The sequence below is a fragment of the Elgaria multicarinata genome, chromosome 12 (assembly GCF_023053635.1).
Source record: "Elgaria multicarinata webbii isolate HBS135686 ecotype San Diego chromosome 12, rElgMul1.1.pri, whole genome shotgun sequence".
NCBI classification, from domain to species: Eukaryota; Metazoa; Chordata; class Lepidosauria; order Squamata; family Anguidae; genus Elgaria; species Elgaria multicarinata.
Window position 1 is genome coordinate 2,855,459 of NC_086182.1, and position 27,405 is coordinate 2,882,863.

A 27,405-nucleotide genomic window follows, 5' to 3' on the forward strand; every position below is an offset into this window, starting at 1 on the left:
ATGGCCGCCGCCGCCGCGCGCCTCCTGCCGCTGCTGCTGCTGGCCTGCCTGTGGCGCGGGGCCGCGCCGGGGACCCCGGAGCTGCGCCGCCCGCCCGCCCGGATAGGTATAGGCGCGGAGGGAAGGGAAGGGGCGGAAGGGCGGCCCCGGCCAGGCTTCGCTGCCCCTGGCTTGCCCGGCCGGCCGGCCGCCTTCTTGTAAGGCGAAGGGGCGCCTCCCCGCTGGGCACGAGCTCCTTTGCCCCTTGGCGCCTGCTTTCAGGGGAGAGGGAGAGGCGCTCTGCACATGCCCCGGGCCAGTGTTGTCCAGAGCAGGGTTCCCCCCCCACCTCGCTCTTCTGTGGTTCGGCTGCCGTCGTAAGCTTTTCGAATGCTGCTGGAGGTCTTGTGCAAACCGGGGGGGGGGGGGCTTCGCGAGCCGAGGGTGACATTCCTGCCACCTCGCTTTCGCAGGCTGTGATCCTGTGCTCATGTGCTTGGAAATTAACCCATTGAATTTATTTATCATTTTATTTATTTAGAATATTTATATACCGCTCCCCATTGAAAAATTTCGGAGCCGTGTACAAGATAAAATGAAAATAATAATAATAAAAAACAGAATAAAACACTTAAAAACAAATTTTAAAAGAAGCAAATACAGAGGCTCAAGGCTGCATATTAAGGAAAGGCTTCCTGAAATAAAGACGTTTTCAGGAGGCGCCGAAAGGAGTACAAGGTTGGAGCCTGCCAAATTCTCTACCAAATATCCATGCATAGGACTGGGGTTCCCATAGCTGCACAGGCGTTCATCTGACATGATGTTCCAGTTACAAATAACAGTCGAAAATAAAGGTGAAACATTTGTGCCAACAGGTCTCTTGTGGGATGAGCTTTTGTATTCAATTAAGTAGTTGAGGTGTAAAATAGCACAGGCTGGCCTGAAGCCCAAATCCAGCCTGTTGAGTCAGATACTCACCTAATCCTCCCACGGGATCTTCCAAGGAAAAGCCACTACTTCCTTGCTTGGCAGTTCCTTTCATTACACCTGTTCAGACTTGCAAAGCAGATCCCTACGTGATCCTACTCATGTAGGGAATTGCATGAAGAAGCCGCTCTGAGAACCCATGGAGAGGGCCAGGCAGACGTTTCCATGATTGCAACAGGTGGGGGGTGGAAAAGGGGCCGCCACAACCACAGGCAGGGCCCCCCGCTTTGCATGTGCCTGGGAGGGGGGAACTCAGCCAAGTGGGGAGAGTTGAGCGGCCCCAATCAGTGTAGTGACGGGTAGAAGGAGACGCGGCGTGTGAGGACTTGCCAGGTAAGGGGCATGCGGCCCAGACAGTTAACGGCTGTGCCATGTTCCAGTCCCCCCTGCAACTGCAGGTTTGTCTGTTGCCCTGTCAGCCAGCCCTCAGGTCTCTGGATGCTACTTTTAAATGCCAGATCGGTGCATAGTAAGTCCTCCTTCGTTCATGACCTAATTGTGGATGAGCACCAATCTGGCCTGTATAACCAAGAACCTGAGCAGGGAGGAGTCAGTCTCTCCCAGCTATGCCCATCAGGGTACGTGGTTCAGCATCAGGGTAGACCTGAGGGCCAGGGAGGGGCATTGCTGTGGTCTATAGGAATTCCATCTCGCTCTGCAGGCTCCCTGTCCATGTGACTACTGGTCTGGAGTGTTTGCACCTTGTGTTGGGTCAGCGGGACAGATTAGGGATTGTTGGTGTACCGCTCACCACGCTGCTCAACGGACTCCCTAGGTGAGCTGACAGAGATGGTCTCGGGTGCACTGCTGAGATCCCCCATACTGTTGGTTCCAGGGGATATCAACATTCACACCGAGGGCAACTTATCTGGGGCAGCTCGGGATTTCATGGTTTTTCATGACAACCATGGGACTGTCCCAGCACACCACCAGCCCAATGCATCTGGAGATGGTGATCTGAAAGTGGGGGACCTCCACATCAGTCCCTTTGTCAAGGTCGGACCGCTGCTTGCTGAGGCTTACAGCGGCTTTTCCCCTCTGCAATGGTGGGGGACCCATCAAGATGGTCAGCCCCCGGAGACTAATGGATCCAAATGGTTTCCAAAGGGCTCTGGGGATTTTTCCGGCTGATAGGGCTGGCACTCCTGTCGAAATCCCGGTTGATCTGTGGAATGAAGAAATGACCCAGGCGGTTGACACGATTGCTCCTGAGTGTCCTATTATTATTATTATTATTATTTATTTATATAGCACCATCAGTGTACATGGTGCTGTACAGAGTAAAACAATAAAATAGCAAAACCCTGCCACATGGGCTTGCATTCTAATAAAATCATAATAAAACAATAAGAAGGGGAAGAGAATGCACCAAACAGGCACAGGGGAGAGTAAAACCGACAGTATAAAAGTCAGAACAAAATAAAGTTTTAAAAGCTTTAGAAAAAAGAAAAGTTTTTAGCTGAGCTTTAAAAGCTGCGATTGAACTTGTAGTTCGCAAATGTTCTGGAAGAGCGTTCCAGGCGTAAGGGGCAGCGGAAGAAAATGGACGAAGCCGAGCAAGGGAAGTAAAGACCCTTGGGCAGGTGAGAAACATGGCCTCAGAGGAGTGAAGAGCACGAGTCCTCTCCTGAGTAGAACTCGTAGGGCTCTGTGGTATACCCCAGGACTGAGAACAATGAATCAAAATAGACCGCTTGAGTGCGGATGGAGAAGAACTCCTAGTGGATGAAATCAAACACTGGTAAATGCCTGTGGTAAGGTATATTCAGGGGCAGTGAGGGCAGCAAAAAACCCAATATTTTTCTGCCACTATTGAATCATCAATATGCCGCCCAGCGGAGCTTTTCAGAGGGGCTACTACATGCTGGCCCCAGGGATATTGCAGAACCATCTGAGGCCCACTGTAATCTATTTACTAGGCACTTCCAGAATAAAATCTCCTGCTTGCATTAAGACCTGGACTCGTGTTATGGCACGTGAATCAGGCGAAGTATCTAGAGCACAGTCCTGTCCAGTTTTCTTGGATGAGTTTCAGTTGGTAGAGATTGAGGACATTGACAAGGTGCTTGGACGGATCCACGCAACCACCTCCGTATTGGATCCTTGCCCCTCTTGGCTAATAAAAGCTAGCAGGGATAGAAAAGCCGTCTGGGCCAGGAAAGTGATTAATGCCTCTCTGTGAGAGGGAGTGGTCCCTGGCTTCCTGAAAGAGGCAGTAGTGAGACCACTCCTGAAGAAATCTTCCACGGACCCAGAACATCTTAATAACTATAGGCCAGTAGCAAATGTTCCATTCCTGGGCAAGGTCCTTGAGCAGGTAGTTGCGAGCCAGCTCCAGGCACTCTTGGATGAGACTCATTATTGGGATCCATTTCAGTCAGGGTTCGGGCCTGGCTTTGGCACGGAAACAGCCTTGGTCGCCCTGCGTGATGACCTATGTTGGGAGAAAGACAGGGGGAGTGTGACTCTGTTGATTCTCCTTGATCTCTCAGTGGCTTTCACTACCATCGACCATGGTATCCTTCTGAGACCAACTGAGTTGGGAGTGGGAGGCATTGCATTGCAGTGGTTCTGCTCCTACTTGGTGCTCCCAGAAGGTGGTGCTCAGGGGACATTGCTCAGCCCCATGGATTCTCCAGTATGGGGTTCTGCAGGGGCCTGTCTTGTCCCCCATGCTGTTCAACATCTACATGAAACCATTGAGTGCAGTCATCCGGAGTGCACTGTCATCAGTATAGTGATGACACACAGCTCTACTTCTCCTTTTCACCTTCATCAGGTGAGGCTGTGGATGTGTCGCCTGGCTGAGACAATGGACTGGATGAGGGCTAATAAACCGAAACTCAATTCAGACGAGACTGAGATGCTGTTATTGGGTGGATGGGGTTGCACTCCCCCTGATGGAGCAAGTTCATAGCTCAGGTGGCCTCGGTGGCACGGAGTGCCTTCTACCAACTTCAGTTGGTGGCCCACCTACGCCCCTATCTGGACAGGGATAACCAGGCTTCAGTTGTCTATGTTCTGGTAACCTCCAACTTAAATTACTGCAGTGCACTCTACATGGGGCTGCCTTTGAAGACAGTTCAGAAGCTGCAGCTGATGCAAAATGCAGAGGCCAGATTGATAACAAGGACCAGAAGGTTTGAACATATAAGACTGACTCTGGCCTGATTGCACTGGCTGCCTGTATGTTTCTGAGCCCGATTCAAAGTGCTGGTTTTAACCTATAAAGCCTTACGTGGCTCGGGACCACAATACCCGAGGGAACACCTCTTCTGACATGAACCTACCCGTATACTACATTCAACATCTAAGTTCCTTCCCCAGGTGCCTACTCTGAGGGAAGCTCGGAGCATGGCAACAAGGGAGAGGGCCTTTTCAGTAGTGGCCCCCCAATTATGCAACGATCCCCCCTATGAGGCCCGCCTGATGCCATCATTGTTACCTTTTTGGCACCAGGCCCAGACTTTTCTCTTCTCACAGGCATTTAACAGCATATACTGAGTTTGTAATTCACCCCAGATCTGCTGAGAGTTTATAGTTCTTTTAAGTGTGTGTGTGTGTGTGTGTGTGTGTGTGTGTGTGTATGTATATGTATGTATTCTTGTTTTTGTTTTGTTTTTAAAAAGTGCTTTTATGATTTTAAATTTTGTATATTGATTTTTAATGTTCAATGATTTTAATCTTTGTAAACCGCCCAGAGAGCTTTGGCTATGGGGAGGTATATAAATGTAACACATAAATAAATAAGTTCAATCCCTGTCATCTCCCGTTTAACCAGGGGTTTGCAACTTTGGGCCACCTCTCCCCACCCCACACAGGCCACACTCTTTCCGCAGCTGTGCAAGCAATTAAAAACAACAGCAACACAGTTGTTTGCCACCAAAATTTGAAGGCAAGCCAATACAGAGGATTACTAAGGAGAAATTAGGCTTGTTTTTTTAACTTGTTTTCAAACTCAGTGGTCCTGTTCAGAAGACATCTTAAAGCACGGAGAACGCCTTATTTGCTGTGGTTTAAGGTGTCTTCTGAACTGGGGGGGGGCTGTTAGTGAGCCTGGGGGGACATAATGGGGGCTGCAATGGGGGGCACATTTGGCCCACAGGCTATGTGGTGTCCACTCCCGAGTGAAAGGATCAAGTGATGTGCAAGAGGTCAGACTGAGGCCCTGGCGAGTGGCCAGTCAGAGTACAGAACAATGACCTCCGTGGTTCAGTGCACTTCTTCTGCCAGGCAACCTCTTTCTCTGAAAGCTCAAGGTGTTGTTAATTGAGGTATCTAATTTTTATCCTCAGAGTAGCCTTAGGTGCTAAGCTGGGCTAGAGGGAAGAATGCCTCGCCAGGCATCTGACTCCACGGGAAAGGTGCGAGGCCGTACACCTTTGCCTTCATTGCTCCCCCACTGTGAGGACTAGCAGTAATTGTGTTCTGGAAATTGTGTAATTGCTGTTGCTGCTGCTGTGACTCGTGATGTCGGCAAGATCTACCCTACTGCTGTTGCAAAAATAGCTCATTCCCTGGTGTACCAAGCCCAATACAGCACATGAGGAGAGGAGATGAAGTAGGGGTCTAACAGTGTTTATTCTGCAGAATAAGAGACACAAGGAGCTAATTGCTGCAAAGCATGTGCCTACCTCGCAAGGGAGGCAGCTAGGTTTTATACACTATCTTCTCTGGCGTTACATACGTAGACACCATCTAACAGGAAATTTCTAGCTGGAAAAGAGAATACATTGCATTTCTCTTTTGGCAAGCCTCAATACAAAGAGATAGGTACTGAATGGTCTTTAAGAGAACAATACTTGATTTTGCTTACCCTTGGAATGGCTTTTCATAGACGTTTTGCAACATTTTGTTAGCAACTACCGTAGCAACTCTGCCTCAGAGAGGGCACTTTTCCAACACTGCTTTAAAATGGTTTATAACGGTATTGACAACCCAGGACACACTGCATAGAGAGTTTCCAAAGTGTTACATCCTGCTTGGTGTAGATCTGGCCCTCATCTCCTCCAACATTTCAGAGGTGAAAACAAGGACAAGCTTGGCGTGAAAGCCCATGTGTTGTACTGGCTAGAGCGTTCGGCCTGGATTGGCGAGACCCGGGTTCTAGTCTCCACTCGGCCATGAAGCTCCTTGGCCAGTTGCTGACCCTCAGCCTACCCTACCTCACGGGGTTGTTGTGAAGGGAGAGGAGGAAGACGGGGCTCATGTACACTTCCTTGGGCTCCTTAGAGGACAGGAAGAGATAAATAAATACGCCCTGTTCTCATGCTAGGGCAAGCGCCTGATTTCAAACCAACCCCCAGCTGTCCTGTGCGCATTGCTGAAGGCTCTTCTCCTTCGGCTGCCGTATGTGTTTAATCCTGAGAAAACAGGCACAAGATTGGGAAGTAGAAGAAAGTGGTGTCTGATCTCTCAGGGCTCTGAAGAGCTAGAGTGGAGGTCATTCCATGTCTTGCCAACCTGCTGTTGTATGGCTTGCTGGTAGAGACTTATTTTGCCCGCAGGGTCACTTGCAGCTGGTGTGTTTTACCTTTTGGGTGGACTCTGGCCTGAAATCAAATTCAGGGCTGGGGGTAGGCAGGCGCGCATGTTTGGAGGAAGGAACGGTGCCAAAGGGGTCCCTATGAGATGCTCCCCGTTGTAGCTGAGGGGTGAAACTCCTTTCCATTGCGGGTTCAAGACCAACAATGGAGTAAGTGAGGGAAGGGAAGGGAAGGGAAAGCTGCCAGTCAGAGTGGGCAATGTTGGGCTAGAGGGACACAGAGTTTAACCTGGTCTTGGGCAGCTTTCAATGATACTGTGCTGTAGAAAGGAATTAAGATGGGAAAACTCACTGCATTTCAGGTGTGATTGGAGCTGGCATTGGAGGGACATCCGTGGCCTATTTTCTGCGACAGAAGTTTGGTAAAGACGTCCGCATTGACGTATTTGAAAGAGGAGAGGTCGGGGGCCGTTTGGCTTCTATCAACCTGGAAGGAAAATACTATGAAGCCGGAGGATCGGTCATCCACCCCCTTAATCTACACATGAAGCATTTTGTCAAAGAGCTAGGTATGGCTTTCTTTTGCCAAGAAAGAGATCCTTCCCCACTGCGTGGACTCCAGTGGGAACTGATTTGGTTCAGGTTCATCCACATGCAATACTTCAATAGCTCCTGGCGGGGTGGGGGTGGGGGAACGGAAGGGGCACCTTCTTTCTGGACTGTGTGCACATGTTTGTGCATTGCTTTCTTCTTTGTACTGCTGCCCTTGGCAACACCGGCCACCTCGTTTGCTGTCACCCCACTGCCAAAATCTAGATCGCAAGTTCTGGGAAGAGACTTCTGTTGTTTAGTGTTGGCACTGTGTGGATTATATAGCCCAGATTTTACACTTAAACAGACAGCAGCATCTCTGGAAGCTGTGCAATTCGATGATTGTGGAATGTGAAAACTTCAGCAGTTGCCACATCTCCTGAAATTAAATGAGTATTTCCCACAATATGAAGATTTCCAGAACAATTGTCACTAAATCTGCAGTTTTCATCGAGGGTTGCTGAAACTCAGATTTGATCTAAAAATATGATTCCCACCAAAACTGAATTCAAACACGTACACACACACTCAAAGCGGCACCCAATTCTCTTTCACCACCCCAAGTTAAAGTCAGGTTTTGAACGTTCCCAGTGAATGTTTTCCTTCTGATCTCTGTTTAGTAAAGGCCAAGGAAGGACATTGGAAAGTGAGGTCTTGTCCCCCCCCCCCAATACTTCTGTCAGCTCACTGGCTGTGTTTTCAAATTTGCAGGACTTTCTGCTCCTCTGTGTCAAGGTGGACTCATGGGTGTTTACAATGGAGATGAGTTTGTCTTTGAGGAGAGCAGCTGGTACATTTGGAATTTTCTCAAGCTCATCTGGCATTATGGACTGAACGCCCTGCGAATGTACATGTGGGTAGAAGAAATCTTGGACAAGTTCATGAGGTAATGGGATGCACATACCAGACCAGAACTCAAAACTGGAATGGTTTTAATATTGGGGAGGGGAGAAGCTGCCCCATCTTTTATTAAGAGGAGCAAGATTTTAAAAAGTGCCATAGTTAAATTCTTTTATTTATTCTATTCTATTTTCTTATCAGCCCAATAACAGATGTTCTCTGAGTGGTATAAAACAGCAAAGAGCATAGGAGTAAGTGTAAAATATATAAGAACATCCATAAAAACTACAAAACCTAAATCCTAAAATGACTTAAAAGAGTCTGGGAAGGTATACACAGCAGGAGTTGCTCTTTTAAATATTCTGGCCGCAAGCCATTTAGGGCTTTGAAGGTCAACATCAGCACTTTTAATTGTACAGAATTTCTAGTTGCTCCTGTTAGGTAGCTGGTGGTCAAAATCTAGAGATGTAATCTCTATAACATGGCCTGCAATTGAGAGGCTTCTGGAGCAGACAGGAGAACCAGTTCACAAAATGACTAACCGTAGACATGCAACTACAGGTCTAATAGTAGGTGAAACCAGGTATGGCCCCCACAATGAAACACATTGGTGTGGTAGTCAACAAAGAAGAAATTACATTTCATACCTAAGGCATACATAAGCGGCATCGCCTCCCTCTGTGCAGAGTGGAACAGGCTTGCCCTCAGCCCTCTACCAGCTGCCTTTCTCTCATTGGTCAGCATTATAAGAATTTCACCTCTGGCTTTATTTGCTACTAGCTGCACCCGTTGCGAATTTTTTTGCATCCGTGTGTGTGTGTAACTTGTGATTTAGTAACTTGGTTAATAAGCTGTTTTACCTGAGCTTGAAATTTCACATCCTCATATTAAATTTGTATTAAAACTGTTAAGAGATAGGCTGGTGTGGTAAGCGAGAAAGTTGTCCTGTTCTGAAAGCTTTTTCAAAATAAAAAGTACCAGAAATTGCCGTGACCCACAGTTTTGGGAGTTATACATAATAGAAAAACATATTCTACCAAATTATGTTGATGAAATTAGCACCCACAACATTAGGGTTTTTTTCCCCCTCAATCTGTGTGGCAAATTATTTAATTTTTAAAAAAAGGATATGTAAATCGACCAAGTGGAACTGGGGATATTGATTGCTAAAGAAAACGTTTCATGTTTTAATATATGTGATGTGGCAAAAGATTTCAAAATGGAAGTGCGTGTAAAGAATTCACAGCGCTAGATCAAGTACTAAACGTCGATGCTTACCATTCTTTCTTGATCTCCAGACATCCTTCCCCTTCCCCGTCTTCAATTAGCTAATTACGTGCTTGAGACGCTTCTTTTAAAGCATCATATCCAACCCCATTACATCTTCCGATGTTTTCATAACTGGCGGCACTAACAATGTGTGATCACAGGTGCTCTAAGAAAATCCCTCTCTGTATTTGAAGGAGATTCACACACACACGCACACATTTTCCCTCGACCCAAGGCACTGGGGACTGCAGATACCAGGGGTGCAGAATCTCAGACCAAGGGGGAAAATCTCGCCCTTTGGGGGTCCCAATCCAGGCCTTCGGGGCAGATGGCCACATACCCTTTCCCCCGGCCACTGGTTGCTGAGTAGGTTTCTCAGAACTTGTGCCGTTTCCTCCCCATTCCGAAGGGTCAGAACCCTGAGGCTTCCTGACTGGCAGCTGAGAGCTTTATCTACAATAGATTCGTCTTCTTGATGTTTTGGGTCCTCCCCTTGCCTGGGCTCCACCCACTGATGGAATGTGGCCCGAGAGCTTGGGACCACCATACCTGACGGAACGCCTCTCCCGACATGAACCTACCCGTACACTGCACTCAACATCTAAGGTCCTCCTCCGAGTGCCTACTCCGAGGGAAGCTCGGAGGATGGCAACAAGGGAGAGGGCCTTTTCAGTAGTGGCTCCCCAACTGTGGAATGATCTCCCTCATGAGGCTCGCCTGGCACCAACACTGTTATCTTTCAGGAGCCAGGTCAAGACTTTTCTCTTCTCCCAGGCATTTAACAGCATTTAACAACGCTAAGTTTGTTTTTTAATGGGCCCCAGAACTTTTGTTTTTAAATGGATACTGTTGTTTTTATGGTTTTGGTTTTAAATTTTGAATACTTTTTAAATGTTTACTGTTTTAAACTTTTGTAAACCGCCCAGAGAGCTTTGGCTATGGGAGGGTATATAACTGTAATAAAATAAATAAACTGTTCAAAATGGGATTTGGCCCTCGGGCTGAAAGAGGCTCGACACCTCTGGCAGACATCCTATAGCACGTACAAGAGTTAGGGTGCGGAACCACGGCTCCGTGGGCCAAAGGCGGACCTCCAGGCTCTTCCAAGGCCACACTCCTTCATTGGCCCCACTCCACATTACTGGTAGTATTTACTCCAACTATTGATTCCTTCCAACTACAAAGGGAGGCTCACGCATGTTGGGGAAGGAGAATGCCTGGACACAAATGGCCTTCCCCACCCTCCACCCATTGTACGCAGGGCAAAATTAAGAGTTACTTCTGAAGCGCCACCCACTTTGGCTCTGGCTCCACCCACTGCTGGGATGTGGTGGTGGGGAAACCCCAGACAGCTTTTGACTGCACTAATGTGGTCCTCAACAGAAAGAACACCACTCATCCCATCTATGAGCCCTGAAGGGCCAGATGGGACCCCTAGTGGGCTGTGAGATTTTGCATCCCTGATGTATGCAAGCCCCAGTGCCTTGGGCTGTCCCTCAGTAGTGAAGGCATGCGATCTTGTATTGCCTACCTGTTGTCCTGCTTGGGCTGTAGGATGCTGTAGTTGCAGATCAGGTCTGTACAGAGGGACGATCAATCCAGGCCAAGGTCAGAGCACATGCAGTCCATCAGTCAAGAGGGTCAGGCAGTAACAGGAGTCGTCACAATAACAGGCAAAGGTCAAAACTCCACAAACAGTCAGTACTTTACACAGTCCGGAGGCAGAGTTGGTAGGCAGTCCAAAAACTCAGTAAACAGGGTATCAGGCAAAGGCAAGGTTCAGGGTACAAGGCAGGATGGACCAAAGTTGTTCCAAGGCTGGCTGATTCCAAATGCAGGCCTTTAAGCCCAAAGCCTGTTGGACCCCACCCAGAGCTCCGCTGCAGTAGTCAAAGCTCTCCTTTCAGAGCCCTACTCCTGAGGAGACCCTTTCTGCAGGTGAGCACTCCGTCGCACAGGAGCCTTACTCGCCTGTCGCTTGAGCCGACGTTGCTCCCGGGGGTCAAGGGGGTGCTCAGCCTCTGCCTCAGAGGCCGAGTCCCTTTGTCCTGCTACCTCCCCCGAGGGCTCAGACTCCTGTGGGTCTGATGGTGGTCATGGGTCTGGGGCTTCGGCTTCTGGGTCACCCTGGGCTGCTGGGGCCTCTAGCTCCTCCTCTGAGGAGGACTCCTCAAGTAGGGGCATGACACCTCTTTGACTCCACGAGACAAATTATTATAAACTAAAAATTGCAAAGCTGACAATTTATTTTTGGTGGTGCAATTATTTTCCTGCAAAGCTAGGCACTGGCAGCTTTAAATTATTATTATTATTATTATTATTATTATTATTATTATTATTATTATTATTAATTTATATAGCACCATCAGTGTACATGGTGCTGTACAGAGTAAAACAGTAAATAGCAAGACCCTGCCGCATAGGCTTACAATCTAATAAAATCATAGTAAAACAATAAGGAGGGGAAGAGAATGCAAACAGGTACAGGGTAGGGTAAGCAGGCACAGGGTAGGGTAAAACTAACAGTAGAAAGTAACAGTAGAAGTCTGCACAACATCAAGTTTTAAAAGCTTTAGGAAAAAGAAAAGTTTTTAGTTGAGCTTTAAAAGCTGCGGTTGAACTTGTAGTTCTCAAATGTTCTGGAAGAGCAGGCGTAAGGGGCAGCAGAAGAGAATGGACGAAGCCGAGCAAGGGAAGTAGAGGCCCTTGGGCAGGCGAGAAACATGGCATCAGAGGAGCGAAGAGCACGAGCGGGGCAATAGTGTGAGATGAGAGAGGAGAGATAGGAAGGAGCTAGACCGTGAAAAGCTTTGAAGGTTAACAGGAGAAGTTTATATTGGATTCTGAAGTGAATTGGAAGCCAATGAAGAGATTTCAGAAGCGGAGTAACATGGTCGGAGCGGCGAGCCAAGAAGATGATCTTTGCGGCAGAGTGGTGAACAGAAACCAACGGACTGACGTGAGAAGAAGGAAGGCCAGAGAGAAGAAGGTTGCAGTAGTCCAACCGTGAAATAACCAGTGCATGAACAAGCGTCTTGGCAGAAGAGACAGACAAAAATGATCGAATCCTGGCAATATTATACAGGAAAAATCGACAAGATTTAGCTACTGCCTCAATATGAGGAATAAAGGAGAGCGAGGAGTCGAATATAAAGCCAAGGCTACGAGCTTCCTTGACCGGAGTAAGCGTAACATCATTGACAGTAAGAGAGAATGAGAGATGAGGAGAAGGTTTAGGAGGAAAAACAAGCAATTCAGTCTTTGCCATGTTAAGTTTCAAGCGAAGATTAAGCAGCCAAGCTGAGATATCTGAAAGACATGCCGAGATACGATCGTGAACATCAAGAGAAAGTTCCGGAGATGACAGATATAGTTGTGTATCATCGGCGTACAGATGATATTGGAGGCCATGAGATTGAATAAGCTTGCCCAAGGGCAACATGTATAAGGAAAACAACAACGGGCCAAGCACTGAGCCTTGCGGAACCCCTACTGAAAGGGGAAAGGAGGAAGACGAGCTGCCATTAGTCAACACGCTGAAAGAGCGACCCGCTAGATAGGAGGCAAACCAGTTATAGATAGAGCCACAAAATCCAAGGTCATGAAGGGAATCTAAGAGAAGATCATGATCAACCGTGTCAAAGGCTGCAGTTAGATCAAGGAGAATAAGAACGGAATAATGGCCTTTAGACTTGGCAGTAAGGAGATCATTGGTGATCTTAGAAAGGGCTGTTTCGGTGGAATGCAGTGGATGGAATCCAGATTGAAATGGATCCAAAGCAGAGTTACTAGAAAGAAAGTCAAGACAGCGAGAGTAGACCGCACGCTCCAGGATCTTTGAAACAAAAGGCAACAAAGAGACAGGTCGGTAGTTAGACAGAGATAGCCTATCAAGAGTAGGTTTCTTGAGAATGGGAGAGACTGTAGCATGTTTAAAAGCAGAAGGAAATGAACCAGAGGACAGAGAAAGATTAATAATATGTAGCAAAGAAGGGAGGATAGCAGGAATAAGATTAATAAAGACGCGAGAAGGAATCGGATCACGAGAACAAGTGGAAGGCTTCAAAGAGTATTGTAGTACTCTTTGTATTGTAGACAGTTCATCCGCTGAGACCGGAGGAAACGCAGAGAAATTTGCAGGAGGAACTGACAGATGAGGAACAGGAACTGGAAGAGGAGCAGAGCTGGCCAGATCAGAGCGGATAGTTTGGATTTTAGCATTGAAAAAAGAGGCAAAGTTATTAGCAGACAGAGAGGCGGGGAGAGATGGCGGATTAGGCTTCAGAAGAGAATTGAAGGACGCAAAGAGCCGCTGAGGATGCCTAGCATTTGACTGGATCAGCGTTGAGTAGTACTGCTGTTTGGCCAGTGAGATGGCAGAAGAGAAAGAGGAGAGTACAAATTTGTAATGGACAAAGTCTGCCCGGTCCCTGGTCTTACGCCAAAGGCGTTCAGCTGCCCGGGAACAAGAGCGAAGGTAGCGGAGGGAAGAGGTGAGCCACGGTTGGGGTTGAGAAGGGCGAACTATCCGAGTTGTAGATGGAGCAAGATTATCAAGAGTTGAAGATAAGGAGGAATTAAAGAAGGAGACAGCTGAGTCCAAGGAGACAGCCGAACAGACAGAAGGAAGGGAGGAGGCTAGAGACTGGGAAAAAGCCTCATAATTGATAGATTGCAAGTCACGACAAGAGCGAGAAGCGGGACGTGAAGGAGGATTATGAGTAATATTGAAAGAAACTAGGTGATGATCTGACAGCGGATCATCCACATGAATATTGAAATCACCCAAGATAAGAGTAGGACAGTTATCAGAGAGGAAAAAGGACAGCCACGAATCAAAATCAGAGATAAATTTTAAGGACGAGCCTGGGGGGCGGTACAGAACTGCAATCCGCAGTCGCAGTGGAGACCCTTCCTAACTTGATCAGATATTTAGGGGTCAAAACGAAGTGAACAGAAATCCATATTAATAGATTTTACATTCATGTACAAGGGAGAAAAAAAATGCTGTCCCGCCCATGCTGCATGCAGACAGATTCCTAGATAAACATTTAGAAGCACTAGCAAAGCAACATGGGATGTGCGTTTTTCAGTTACCAGTTCTATGCTTGGAGTCGAAATCAAATAGTATTTGTAAGATTTAGTGTATAATAGCAGCACTTAGCACAGGGATGATGAACCTGAGCGCTGGAGATGAATCCCTTTTCAAGGGCTCATACTTGGTCCCTAAAACTCCCTAAACTTAAACAAAGCCCCTAAAAGTCCCCTTTTTTAAATCCTAGGTCCCTAAAATCCCTAAAAATGGGTATATGAATTTTTTATGATTTTCAGTATAATTTTTTAGGCAAGTTGCAGCAATTCAGGCCCGGCATCTTTAAAAATTGGTAAGTTTCAACCTTTCGTCTGGAGTACGATGTTTTATTTCACAGTTTTGTGAATGTTTTCTTGTGGCAACATGCTGACTAATTTTTCCCAAACCTTTGGTAACATTTATTTTAGAGTCACAAACAATACATAACACTTCAGTGTCACTTACAATTTTTGCCCACGTCCCAATTTGATGTCCAAGTGAATCCTTTTGTAGCAACCCATCTTTACTAGGACGGCACTTCTCCATTTAACAAAGTTAAACTTTTGATCTAATTTTTTTCGTATCTTCTCCAAGCACTTATAACAACAACAACAACAAAACAATCTTAGCCCTTCAATAACCTAACAGTCTCGGGATGGAAAAAAAACAAGAAGTGGCCAAGGGAGACCTACAGGAAAGGAGAAAGGTTACAGCTACCAAGAAACGGAAGAGATGCCGACCGAAGAGGAGAGGCTCCAGGGCAAAAAACAACAACCCCTCAACAAGGGGAAAAGGCTCTGAAGAGGCAGTTTAACGTTCTACCAGGGATGAAAGGTTGAAACTTACCAATTTTTAAAGACATCGGGCCTGAATTGCTGCAACTTGCCTAAAAAATTATACTGAAAATCATAAAAATTTACATAAATCATTCAAAAACCTTATTTTTGGTCGTTTAATATGGCTAAAATAATCAGTGAACTTAAAAGTTAAGTTAAAGTTAAAAGACAAGCTAAAAATTGAACTTAAAGGGTTGATATGCATTGAAGTTTTTTTGGTTTGACCTTAACCGGCTTAGTGGTAGTGTTGTTTTTTGGTTTTGGTTTTTTAAACATTCTTTTGAGTGATGTTTTTGTTGTTTCCATAGTTTTTATGAGGTCCCTATTTTGGTACCTTTTTTTTGACCTGAAAGTACCTTAAAGTCCCTAAAATAGACCTGCATATGGAGTATGAGCCCTGCTTTTTTGTTAAAACACACAAGCACAGAGTTTAAAACAGCACAAGTAAGCAGTAGAAGTAGTCTTCTATAAGTCACCCACTTCTCTTTCTTCCTGACCTTTTGGGGAACCTGCCAGGCCTCCATTTCTTACCGCTTCCTCCCCCTTTTGTGTAAAGGATCTATCGTTATCAGTCTCATGACTACGCCTTCAGCAGCAATGAGGGTTTGCTTCATGCCCTCGGAGGAGCCGACTTCATTCAGTTGCTGAATCAGACCATTGACGAGTCCATGCAGAAGGCTAGTTTCTCCCAGAAGTTCATCAATGAGATGGTGACTCCAGTCATGAGAGTTAACTACGGACAAGGCACTAGCATCAACGGCTTTGTGGGTAAGTAGTGTTTCTTTTTAAGGTATAAAATCCAACATTGTCCCAGTTGATGTCTGCTGATGCAACAGAACTTCCCCTACTGTCCTCCCCCTACAGCCCTCTGTGTCCCCAGATCTCCAATCTTCTGCAGCAGAGTTTGAGGGCATGGCAGGGTGACGGGGATGACTGTAAGGGTGTGGGAGAGTGCTCTCATTCCACTGACTAAAGCCAGTCCATTAGTGGAAGGAGTTAATTGGGTACCACTTTACATCTGGAGTCTTGCATCCTGAAGGGTTAGGCAAAAGTTATAATACTTCACAAACACAAAAATATTTAGATAGGGGAAAACATGGACTTTAGGTCAAGGATAGAAGACTCAAACATGTTGAAGAGCCAAAATCCCCAGCCGATCCCCATGGGCCTCTTGTGTAATCTTTAATCAAAAACAGTTATTTTGATTTGTTTGCCCAAATTCCTCTACCTGATGGTAGAGGATCAAGTGTTTTGCTTATGCACTGGCAGAGGAGAAAGAGGGCCTTGAAAAAGGATCTCACTGGCAGAGTTCACTTTCTGATGTCTGTCTAAGCTTTGATCAGAGAGGAGTTTTTTTCCCTCCCTGGGGAAGAAACAGGCAACCCTCATGAGCCGTATCTGACCCATTGGCCAAAGGTCCCCCAAGCCTGCTCTAACCAATCTGTCCTTCTTCCTCCTAAATCCAGTTCCCTTTTCCGTCTTGCCTAGTTGGTCTTCCATTCGCACTGACAACTTACCCTTTCTTTGTTACATGCAACTTATCAGTCCAAACAAGTCTTATAGCAGATTCCAGTGGTCAGGAGCCTTTCTAGATCCCCAGAAGCAGCCAGGAAGAGGGTGGGCTGTCTAGATAGTGGTGGAATGCTAAAACTTGTATCTGGTCCCATCTTCCGAAAGATGTTCTTTGCAGTCCAGGGGAATGGTGTTGCTGAGTCCAGCCATGACAGAGGCCAGCAAATGAGAGTCAGTGGCAGCTTCATGTTTTGCTCCCTCTATTTCATACAAAAGGGTCCATAAGCCTGTATACACCAGATGCTGGGGAACATGGGTGGGAGGGTGCAGTTGCACCATATCCTGCTTATTGGTCCCTGGTCAACAGGTGGTCAGCCACTGTGCTGGACTAGATGGACCCTTGGTCTGATCAAGCAGAGCTCTTCTTATTTTCTTATGAATAGGATCCTCTTATGTTATGAACTCTCAAGTTATCTACTATCTGAGTTGTTATTAAATGCTCCTCCATAGAAAACTTCTATTGGCTTAAAGTGATTCCTCAGACTTAACCGTCATTTAGAAATTCTTTGAAAGTTGACAGGATAGGAGCTTGAGTGTTTTGCTAAACAGCAATTCTCCTTCCTTGGTTCAGGATGTCTCATATTCCACACTGCTCAGTTGATGAACTGTACCCCACCAAATATTGGGGTCCTCATCCTCTACAGAATGTTCTCTGTAATGGGGTCCATTACATACCATTTTGCCAAGTACTCTGTACTTTATATTATAACATCAGATTTACAATTTTACTGTGCTGTTCTAACTTTATATTCTAGCATCAGTTTTATTGTGGTTTTTTGCTTTGTTTGCAATTGGAAACCAGTTGCCTTTCTGCAGGTTTGTATGAACTGCGCATTTTTTCTGTTCCTGGACTTTGATTCCATCCCCTCACTTCTTTTTTCCTCCTCCTCTATCAGGTGTAGTATCTTTGGCAGGTGCTGACTCAGGACTTTGGTCAGTGGAAGGTGGCAACAAACTGGTATGCACTGGCCTTCTTTCTGCTTCTAAGGCACAACTGATTCCTGGCACTGTTATCTCTCTAGAAGAAAAAACACGGCAAAATGGACGCTCAGGTGAGGTTACCCTAATATTCTCCTTCTTGGGATACAGCAGAAAAATCTCCTAAAACGATAATATGCTAGCTGAGAGAGATCGAAGGAAAGGAGACAGGATTGCCTAAGTGGATGAGGGGAAGGGGCCTAGAGGGTAAAAACAAGCAGCTATGCGGAAGGCAGAATCTGAGGGGAGTTGCTAGCAGGATGGACATAGTGGTGAAACTTCTTACCACAACAACGAAGACTAGACATTTCCATTTTCTGAGTTACATGAAATATTTACAACACTGAACAAATCTGTAACAGCTAGAACCATCTGTAAAGTGTAGACCCAGAGTGCTATTAAGTGTAGGATTAGGGCTGGGAAAACATGGGTTCCGATCCTCACTTGGCCTCCCATTCTAGGCAACAATTCTTGCTTTCTCTTCCATGTAGAAATTGCTACCTCTGGCATCTCCCACACACCCTGCGAAGATCCCGACCCTTGTAATTGAACTGGTCATTCAGGAAACATTTACAGCCATTAGCAGGACATTAGTTATATTGGCAAACACCCCTTGTAGGTGACACTTAGGTCAGACCATGCGAAGACCCTCTCAGTCATCTGAACGGAAGGGGCTTTAAGTGACTCTACTTTAGCAGCCCCCATTTCGTTTGCTGTGGAAGTGGGGAGGCTCTTTTAGGTTAACTTGGGGTTGGGGCTATCAAATCAAAAGAGATTTAGGGTGGGGAGTTATGTTTTGAGTACCCGATAGGTGGGTGTCTTCTCCTTTTCCCTCTTAAATACTGTGTGGTCACTGTGGCAAACAGCAGCACTCCTAATACCCTCCTGGGTCATTTCCTGCCCCTGAAAAGATGACCTCTTGTCCTTCCAGAGCAGGGAGTGCTGTTTCTTGTCTCACATTGGCCACTCATAAGGAAGTGGGGAACTTGAAATGTATGGAAAATTTACCAACAAAAATTTAGGGCCCATATCTTAGTCTTGTGAGGTAGGGCTGTGCCAAACTCATAATACTGGAGTTGCTTAAGAAACTTTTTTTTTTAAAAGGAGGTACCATGAAGCAGTATGAAGTCCTCTACAATTCTACGGCAGGGCGAACGTCAGATCTGTATGACATCATATTGATTGCTACCCCCTTGCACCGTAAAATAGCTAACATAACTTTCCGCAACTTTAAGCCACCCATACCAGATTTCTCTAGCCCTTACCAACAAACTGTGGCAACGTTTGTTCATGGACACATTAATGCTTCTTTCTTTGGCTACCAGGATCCTTCTCAGTTCTTGTTAAGTGCCATTTTCACAACGGAAAACCCAAAGTTGTTTATCAGTAGCATAGGTATTGTCTCTCCAGTTCAGGACAAATTGCTGGGCCCTCCTGTTTGGAAAGTGTTCTCACCCCAGCCTTTGACCAAGGAGCAAATGAACATGCTTTTCTCATCCTATGATTCCATGGCGGTAAAGAAATGGCTTGCCTACCCACATTACAGCCCCCCAGAGAAGGTCCCGCCTGTCATTCTACACGATCAAATGTACTTTGTCAACAGCATAGAATGGGTTGCCAGTGCTATGGAAATGAGTGCCATCTCAGCCAAAAATGCTGCTCTTCTGGCTTATCATCGCTGGTACAATAAGGAGGACATGATTGATCAAGAAGATTTGCATGAGAGGCTCAAAACAGAGCTCTGAGTTAGGATACACTCTGCTGGAAGGAAACGTCTAGAGCCGTGTGTGACTTGTAATGGCATTGCTGGTTGAGCCTAATTTGTTGCTGTAGTTTTAAAGAAAAACCATTTAAAGAGAATACTTGGCAATGAACAGTACAGATTTCCTGTATCTGAGTGCAAGAAAAATAAGTTGATTACAAGCTGCCTTGAGTAATGTACATACAGCTCTCACTAATTCTGATGAGTAACAGGTAACGATCATAATTCAACTTCTCCAATAGCCTCTAAGTTGAAAATTCTTGGGCAGTGGTCCCATAAAAGCTCCCACCTTGCCCTTGAGAGAAAGTAGCATTTTTTTCAAACTACTGCAGATCCATGTGGTGTGGCTCCTACTGAAAGCTTTTAGTATAAAGAACACTTACAGGAAAAGCATGGCATAGAGGAAGTTTATGGAATTTACTTCATGAATATAATATGCAAAAGATGCATATTCATGACGAGTGAAAAATCAGGAATTCACAGGAAAGGACCTGCAAAAGGAGGTTTAGTGAGATTAATTGAAATTGTCATAATTATGCTTTTGTTTCTTTTTAAGCTTAAAGTAGCCAGGAAAATTGCATTAGCAGGTGGTCTTCACTACTCTTTAAAAAGTATACTAAATCACACAGAATGAGTGTCAATTGTTTTGCTGTGTAAATATGCATCTCCCTTACCAACATTTTCGGTCGATATCAGACAGTGGAAGTTAATAAGGTTTATTTTGCTTAGATACAGCTCTGCCATTAAAATACAAAAATTCAGTTCCACTGTTTGACAACTGAGGGGGTTGTATTTTGTACAGTTTACTCTTATTTGTAAGTTAGTGTTCACCACAGGTACCTAACCTGTTGGCAGTCATGTTCTAGAAGGGGCAACTATGACTGCTGCAAGCGAAATTAAGTGAAGAGTACTTTTAAGGCTTAAACAACTTTAAGTCTACTAAAAGCAGTATGATCAGATAATCTTAAACGCATTTACTGTAGTTTATTTGAACTTCAAGCACAATACTGCTAGTTGTATTTTGGGCAAAATGAGGAGTAGCAACATGCCTGGTAAGAGAACACACTGCAGTTATGCATACTGACCTTTTACTATTGCAAGTGGAAAGAGAAAGCATGAATGAATTCTGATGGTATTTTTAGTCTGGCGATGAAAGAGAAGGCTCAAGGATTTAGAGTGGGGTCACCAGGCTTATTCTGGTGACAACCCGGTGTCCTCCAGATGCTTCTGACTATAATTCCCATTACTCCCTAACCACCAATCATGCTGCCTAGAGCTTGTGGGAAATGTAGTCCTAAACAACTGGAAGTTAACAGATTGCCTATTCTTCATTCAACTGTACATGCTCTCAAAGGGTAAACAGAAAAAATTCTTTATCCATTTTGCTAGCTTTTCTGCTATATGCTTGTAGAATTCATTTGCTGTCCTGTTTATCAGATGAAAGCATTTCATGGAAGAAACGTTAGATGTGAACATTCCCATGGCTACCCTTCTGTTGGTGCATTGGCAATTCAACTGTGCACATTTCATACCAACCTCAATTAACTTGCAAAACCAGTAAAACATGCCAGTACAATTTTAACAATTTATTTAAAAAACACACAAGGCATGTAGAATCCACAATACAAATAGAATCCACAATACAAAAAGACATCTTCACTGCAGCAAGACCCACTGGTTCATTTAGACTCGTTCCAAGGCTTCTAGCATAATAATGCTGTTTCCTCGTATTACCTAAAAATCAAAATGCTGAAGTTAAGTGGTGGTCAGTTATCACTAACTGATTAAGGAGGAATTTAAAGGGGAGACTGTCTCATAAATACACCCGTTTCCAAAATCAGACTATGTTGGATAATACTCCCTGAGGCAGCATTTCCTATGTTGGACCACCCCCACTAAAAAGGCTCTCTAAAATTCCAATGGGTGGGTAGGTAGGAGGCTGGCTTTTTCACACACACCTCATTGCACTTATTTCAGCCTTCTCCACCAACGATTCGAAGAGTTCAAAAATTTGACAAGATCCACAAGTACCTTTGGTTTCAAGGTTAACTGCAATTCTCTTATTCTGGCCCATTCATTTCTCAATGTTTTAGCACAGAAAAATGCTTGAAGTGACCCCAGTTTAAAAAAGGGATGCGGACAAAAATGTTACAAAATTGTCTTGATATCTGATAAAATTATCTTGATATTTGACATAAATGACTTGACTTTTTTTTGGTACTACATTTCTATACTACCCAGTAGCTGAAACTCTGGATTGAAAAGAGGCATAAGAAATGCAATGGGTCTAAAATGGGTGGGGAACATGCAGCCATAGGGTTACACCCAGCATTCTACCCAATTTCAAAAGCCCTCTACAAATGATCAGTCCACCTGCAAGAGTGATCAGTCTCTTCCCTGGCACTTTATAGGCAGAAAGGGGGAGGTATATTAGAGAGAGAAGAGGCCACCAGCATATTGTTCCTACCTGATACCTCAAGGGAATGCAACCCTTGACAGAAAAAGGGTGCCCACCACTGATCTAAAAGCAGCCTTTCAAGATAAATTCTACATTCCTACTTTGATAAATCACCCTGCAATGATGATGTGTCACTTTATGCTACAAAGCCTGGGGATGGTTTTGGGGGCACATCACCACAAACAACTATACAACAGAGCAACCTTTAAAGATCACCCTGTTTGTGGCTTTATCACACACTGAATGCAAGGCACTCAATTCTATTTTAGCCCCAAAACCTAGAGGTAGAAAGTTAAAAGTTCTGGACAACCAAGCCACTGATATAAACTTCACATTTTTTTCTGCCTTCCCAATCAACATAATATGTTTGTCTAGAAAGGGCTTGAAATAATACTAAGTTGTGCTCAAAGAATTTACATGTTACATTAGCTTAGCGTTTCTTCCTGATTTGACAAAAATGCAGTTTGAACAACTTTAACCATTTTAATTAATCTCTACTTACCACCATCCCTATGTTGTTCTGTTGTCCACCCTGTGCCATTTCCACACACTCGTCTATTACGAGATTCATAAATGGATCAAATCCTCTTAATATCCCTTGGACGTGCCGGCCGCCATTTAATTTCACTGCAAGGAACAGTCAGCTGGTTAGTTTGCCTGTTTATACAAAGTTCTACACTAGTTTGGTCTTGAATATGTATAGATGCAACAGACATAGGCAAATAGCCTTGGATTATTCATGGACTACATCAAGGAGTTAACAGTTGAAATATGTAAAATATTGTGGAACTAAATCAAGCTGTATTCAGTGGACAGATATATTACTGGTATTTCTTCTTGCTCAGTTCCTTAAAGTGTCTCCTCCCCCCATTAACAGATATACAGAAACATCTCTATATGCAATCTAGCTGCCTGTGAGGCACTGAGCTTGCACAAAGTTGAATGGCACTTGTTATTCCTGTAGGCGTTATCTCCAGTATCCGATGCAGTAAGCCTATGTGCACCAGTTGCTGTGGAACATGGGCGGGAGGGTGCTGTTGCACTCATGTCCTGCTTGTGGGTTCCTGGTCAACAGCTGGATGACCACTCTGAACAGAATACTTGACTAGATGGAGCCTTGGTCTGATCCAGCTCAGCTGTTCTTATGTTCTTAATAGCAAGTACCTAACTACTCTACATAGCATATGAAAAGCAAAGCAATATAATTCCCATGAACTGGACTACATTCAATGAGATCAGGAGAATATCCCAGTTTTCTCTGCTGTTTCTCCAAAATTAGTTGCCTTCCTCTATATGGTGGATGGAAGTAGCCTGGGAAGGGACAGAGAAGGCGATATTCTATTAATTAACCGCAAATAATTCAGCAGATGTATGTACCACTTCATTTGCGCTTTGCTCCTAGAAAAGCTAAGGATTAAGAATTCAGTACAATTCAAAACCAATAACCATAATTTTAATGCTATCCAGGTTTATGGTGCTTTACAAAAACAAAGAATATAACAAAGAATCAGTGCTGTTTATACAAACATTTCTCTGTAGTTTTTTATATCCAAGTTGTCCAGATCTTGAAAGATTTTATGAGATTTACTGGAGCCTATCAAGCAACATTCTAATCTTGCCAGCTTACTAGCCTAAACCATCATTTGAAACATAGTTACGACATATATTGTAAACCACCTGGAGAGCTTTGGCTATGGGGTGGTATATAAATTTAATAAATAAATAAATAAATAAAAATGCTGCATGCTGCACTTATGAAGCCAATACTTGAAGAACAGTACAGCAGCATTTCAGAACATTAAGGCCCCGGTCTGTTTTTCTCCATTCCTGTGTGAACGATTTTAAAGCCAGGTACCAGACTGATCACAGTGTCCACCCCTCTGTGCATGACAGTAGGCTGTGCATTGCAGAGCTATCTGAGTTGCTTTTCATGATGAAATTAGCCTAGTATTTAACACTAACCTGGTCAACATTGGTGGTGAGGAATTCTAAACAGGCATGTCTTGCTCACACCTCTCCTATCCCCCAACAATGGAAGGCAGGGAGCAGCAACAACCACCTGCAGTCTGTTGCAGGCTATGCTGCAGTGCCTTTGCAGCTCAAGCTCCAAGAAAAGAGGCGGCATTGCAACTGATCACAACATCTTTGTCCTCCTCTTCCAGCATCAGCCCCACTTTGCCAGTTTGTTTAGCAGGCAAAAAAAGAGAGTGTTGCCACCTCCCTCTATCTCCAGCAGCTCCAAACTGCTGATTACACTGCTATTTGTACTCACTCTCTCTCTCTCTCCTTTCCTTGCTGGCAGACTGGACAGAATCAGTGGAGATGTGAAAGACGAGATCATAGGGTGCAGAGGGAAGAGAGAGATTGGACAGTATGTAAAGTTGGGTTATGGGAAAGAGGTGAAAAATGGGCTGCCTTCTCCAGCAGCTTGAAATTATTACAAACACTGCTGCTGTTTTCTCTCCCTTTTGTTTCCATCTTTGTTGGTAGGAATAAAAATAGTGGAGACATGAGAGACTGATAGGGGTAGAGAGAGATTTGGATGGTATCTAAATTGGTTTGGGGATGGGGGAGAGAGGGCTTGCCATCTCCCTCCTGCTACTCCACAATCACTGCTAATGCTGCTGTTGGTCCATCTGCGACTGAGAAGCCTCACCATTTCTCCAGTGGGGAGGAGGGAGATAAGAAGGGGCACCAAGCCTAATAGCAGCTGCCCAGCTATACTTAAACAGTATTGGGGGTAGGTAGCAGTGTCTTTTGCCCCATCGTGGGCATATAAGGTATCCTCCAAGCACAACAGTCCTACTCAACTGCGCAAACGTGAATGGCGAGTATCTAAAGGTGATGGGAAGGTTGAAAAATAGATGGCAATGGGGAGGCTGAACATATTGAATTATGCAACTGAATGCTCTGTGTGTGTGTGTGCGTGCGTGTATGTGCATATACATACATATACATACTTGTGCAAATCTGCGTCTTTGGCATGAGACAAATTGCACTAAAATAAGTATAGACCGAATATATGTATTTAACTATGGTGTGTTGGTAACTAGCGCTGGTCTTCTGGATGTGTAAAATTGCATTTCTCTTCTATCCACAAGCTAGCAAGAAATTTTGAAAGCTAGTAATATTTGTTGGCTTATTTACAAGGCTTGACTAAATATTTGGAAAAATGTTGCAGCAGCAAAGAATGGGACAAGTAGTGGAGAAGTGAGTGCAGATTGTTACTTGACTACTCACACGGTACTATTTGTACAAAGCAAGCAGACAAGAGGCAAAATGCAAAGTCCCAGTAAAGTTTTCCTTCCAATACAGGATAAACAGAAAATAGCAACTTCACTTACATGATAGCTTCTTGTCCATAAATCTGAAAATTAAAGAAAAAAAGCAATTAAGCATCACTGAAGTCAAGTGCACAGTAAAACAAAGTTAATTCTAAGTGTTCATCTCAATAAAGGGAATTGGTGGATTCAATATCTTTAAATAAAGACATCCAATACAAAAGAGGCAAATCAATATTTTGGTAGTATTGGAGGTGGAAATAATTTTCTTCCTACACATTCTTGTGACAAGCAACAAATTTTATAGACCCTTTGATCTATTGATTTAGTTTGGGAATAGAGAACCTCCGTCCCACAAGAGTTCCATAGCTAGCCTGCCAGCCTCTCCCCAGCCCTCTCCTTCAGGCAGGGAAAAATCTCTTATCTCTGATCAGAGTTTTTCCTTATTTACACACACACACCATGCACTTACACTTTTTAAAAGCCTAATTGTAGCATGGGGCATTTTCAGCAGGTACTCACTGGTAGGAAGGGAACAGCTAACTCTCTCCCTCAACAACACGAAACCCTTCTAGACACTATTCAACACGAAAAGTGTTCATCCATAAATACATAAAATCTAACTCTGGTCACAGCCTAGAATGAACATCACAACAGAAGTCCACAACAATTGGGCAGTGACTGATGTCCGAATGTCTGGGAACATAAGTACATCTTTGTGTGACATCAAAAAGATGTCAGTGTGGTGTAGTGGTCAGAGTGTTGGGCTGGCACTTGAGAGATCCAGGGTCTAGTCCCTCCTCAGCCATTAAGCTCACTGGGTGACTTTGGGCCAGTCACTGACTCTTAACTTAACATACCTCACAGAGCTTTTGTGAGGATAAAAAATTAAGAGAAGAACCATGTAAGCCGCGTTGGGTTTCTTGTAATCAGAAAAATGGCAATAATGATGATGATGTCAGTGCCAGACAAGGTTTACAATAATATAATATACTCCTGGGATGGGCAAGAATCTTGATAAACTTCTTCTCAAGTCTTCATAGAACTCTAGTTTTCAAACAATACGTCTTTTCCTGAGGCTGCCTTACAAAGCTGCCCATAGCCTCACCTCCTTCCAATCCTTATTATTATTATTATTATTATTATTATTATTATTATTATTATTTGTATCCCACCTTTTGCCCAATGCTGGGCCTATCTGACCCAATGCACAAGATTACCTGTCCTCGGAGGAGGAGCCGTCTTTCCAGGCACAAGAGCAAAATAGGCCTTCCCTCTCAATTCAGAAAGGCAGGCCCAGCTCAAGAAACACTCCCTCAAAAGCATAAGCACAGACGGGAGCGCCCTGTCTTTCAAATGCAAGTATTTGGGGGGGGGGGGGAATACAAGGTTTTCAACCGAGAGAAAACGGTTTCCTGCCAATACTTCCTGCACTGCGAGGTCAGGGGCGGACCAGTACTGTGTCTCGTCTCCCCCCCCAAACCCCATACCAAGGGGGAGGCTGGGAAAGATTTTGAGGCCTGCGCGGGATGCGGGCAAGAAGCCCAGAGATGCCCTGCTGTGTAGGCCGGCATGACGAGCGCCAAGCAGTTCACCAGAGGGACCAGTTCCGCTTCCATCACGCACTAGCCAGGGTCCACGTCCACACTTGCGGCGGGGGGGGGGGGCGAACCAGGGCAGGTTCAGGGGAGGGCAAGGGGGATGGTCGCGGGGGGAGAGGTGGAAAGAGGGTCCCAGGAGGCTTGCCGGGAGCGACTCCGCCCTTTTCGCATCAAGCCTGCGCGGTGCATGATGGGAGCGAGTAGGCCCAAGCGCGGCTCGCCTGCCGCCCGCGGCGCCGGCGCCGCCCTCCGCGCCCGGCCCACTCCCGGCCTCCCTCCACCGTCCCTCCGCGCCACTCACTTCTTGAGCTCCGGCGGGTGCGCTTTGCTCATCGTGTCTCCTCACGACCAGCCGCTGCTACAACAAACGTCTCTCTCTCACTCTCCCGCCAGCGCCGTCTGGTGGCGTGACGTCACCACGCCGCGTCCTTCCCAATCACGAAGAGCCTGGTGCGCAAGCGCAGCTGACGCACACGCGCCAGACCGGTCAATTCAAGTTCCGCCTGCAGAGCCCTAGCAACCAATCATTGTGGAATCCAGAGCGACTGCCCGTCCCCAGCCAATCAGCGGCCTAGTAGCATTGCCCCGCCCGCCCTTTTAGAGCAGCGATTGCAGTTCACTGTCCTCCACCGCGTGCTGGTGCGCAGAGACCGGTTGAGCTCTTAAGTTGCCTGCTCTCACTTATTTGCATATTC

General features: G+C 45.3%; 2 protein-coding genes across 2 annotated transcripts; one reads left to right on the forward strand and one right to left on the reverse strand.

The window, feature by feature from the left end:
• On the forward strand, positions 1 to 21,569 carry PCYOX1 (prenylcysteine oxidase 1). The gene is made up of 6 exons (XM_063139449.1): positions 1 to 106; positions 6,814 to 7,020; positions 7,754 to 7,928; positions 15,615 to 15,826; positions 17,527 to 17,682; positions 18,713 to 21,569. The coding sequence occupies exons 1-6, from the start codon at positions 1 to 3 to the stop codon at positions 19,351 to 19,353; spliced, it is 1,497 nt and encodes a 498-aa protein (XP_062995519.1). The 3' UTR covers positions 19,354 to 21,569.
• SNRPG (small nuclear ribonucleoprotein polypeptide G) lies at positions 20,942 to 27,117 on the reverse strand. Its single transcript, XM_063139344.1, has 4 exons — positions 27,012 to 27,117; positions 25,173 to 25,195; positions 22,331 to 22,455; positions 20,942 to 21,104 (listed from the first exon to the last, which is right to left on the reverse strand). Exons 1-4 carry the CDS (start codon positions 27,041 to 27,043, stop codon positions 21,054 to 21,056), a joined length of 231 nt encoding a protein of 76 aa, XP_062995414.1. The 5' UTR covers positions 27,044 to 27,117; the 3' UTR covers positions 20,942 to 21,053.
• Positions 27,118 to 27,405: the final 288 nt, after the last annotated feature.

Coding starts and splice junctions, on each gene's coding strand:
- PCYOX1 (XM_063139449.1), top strand. CDS start 1: ATGGCCGCCGCCGCCGCGCGCCTCCTGCCGCTGCTGCTGCTGGCCTGC. Junction 107..6,813: donor CCGCCCGCCCGCCCGGATAG/GTATAGGCGCGG, acceptor ACTGCATTTCAG/GTGTGATTGGAGCTGGCATT. Junction 7,929..15,614: donor ATCTTGGACAAGTTCATGAG/GTAATGGGATGC, acceptor TTTTGTGTAAAG/GATCTATCGTTATCAGTCTC.
- SNRPG (XM_063139344.1), bottom strand. CDS start 27,043: ATGAGCAAAGCGCACCCGCCGGAGCTCAAGAA. Junction 25,196..27,011: donor CACCCGCCGGAGCTCAAGAA/GTGAGTGGCGCG, acceptor TTTAATTTTCAG/ATTTATGGACAAGAAGCTAT. Junction 21,105..22,330: donor AGAACAACATAGGGATGGTG/GTAAGTAGAGAT, acceptor TTTGATTTTTAG/GTAATACGAGGAAACAGCAT.